Source organism: Odontomachus brunneus, unplaced genomic scaffold (genome assembly GCF_010583005.1).
Source record: "Odontomachus brunneus isolate Ranch 3 - 2012 unplaced genomic scaffold, Obru_v1 Obru_scaffold_327, whole genome shotgun sequence".
Lineage (NCBI taxonomy): Eukaryota > Metazoa > Arthropoda > Insecta > Hymenoptera > Formicidae > Odontomachus > Odontomachus brunneus.
The window spans coordinates 79,403-80,200 of NW_022639777.1; the positions used below are offsets into that span (position 1 = coordinate 79,403).

Genomic DNA, 798 nt, shown 5'->3' on the forward strand with positions numbered 1-798 from the left:
TTTTCCGCTGTTGCTCAGCCTTTGCTGTGCCGCTGGCACGTCCTCGGCGCCCGGATGGTGGGGGCAACGGAGCCGTAAGCATAATTAGCTTACGGCGCTGCTCTCTGTCGGAGCGCTGTATTCTTGTCCCTTGTGCCGGGACTGTTTTGTTCCGCGGCTTTTCTGTTGGTGGTGGTATAGCCGGCGGTGTCGGTGGTGGAGTTAGAACCGACGGTTTTGGTGGCGTTGTTATGGCCACCACATCCTTGTCATCCGAGGATAGCGCGAGATCCGACCAGAGGATCTCGGCTCCTGGGACTGCGTACCAATTGCTTGGCTGCGCCATCGTTTACCAAAATTTCTCTCTTGCTCGAAGCAGATGAGAAAAGAGTGTTCTGTTTCTGTTAGAGCTTCTCTTTTATACTCTTTTTCCCTGTTCGGTCTCCTCGTCCTTTTCTCCGTTGTTGTTATTGTTTACTGGTTTCAGGTCCTGTATGTGTATGTTCTTATACCATTTTCCTTGTTTGCTTTTTAGGTGCACTATAACTGGAGATATTAATTTCTTTACTTCCAGTGGTCCTATGTAACGCGGTGCCAGTTTTGCATTAATTGCTTTCGCCTTGTTGGACAGCGGGTATTCTTTTTTCCATACCTCCTCGCCGATCTCTGGTTTCCATTTTCGTCGCCGGAGATTGTAGTGTTTCTCTTGGCGCTGAAATGCTCTTGCCAAATTTATTTTTACCACCTCGTACGCTTCTTTGAGATGCCGGATTCGGTGTGTTGTTTCTTCTGCTCTCGTGGTTTCGGGATGTGTATCTA

General features: G+C 48.9%; 1 protein-coding gene across 1 annotated transcript in view; it reads right to left on the reverse strand.

Annotated features, from left to right (window-relative positions):
- Positions 1-325, reverse strand: part of LOC116853465 (extensin-like) — a 718-nt gene extending 393 nt beyond the window's left edge. Inside the window, exon 1 of the mRNA XM_032834574.1 lies at positions 94-325. Coding sequence (XP_032690465.1) covers positions 94-325 — 232 coding nt within the window. The remainder of the gene's footprint in view (positions 1-93) is intronic.
- Between the last annotated feature and the right edge of the window lie 473 nt (positions 326-798).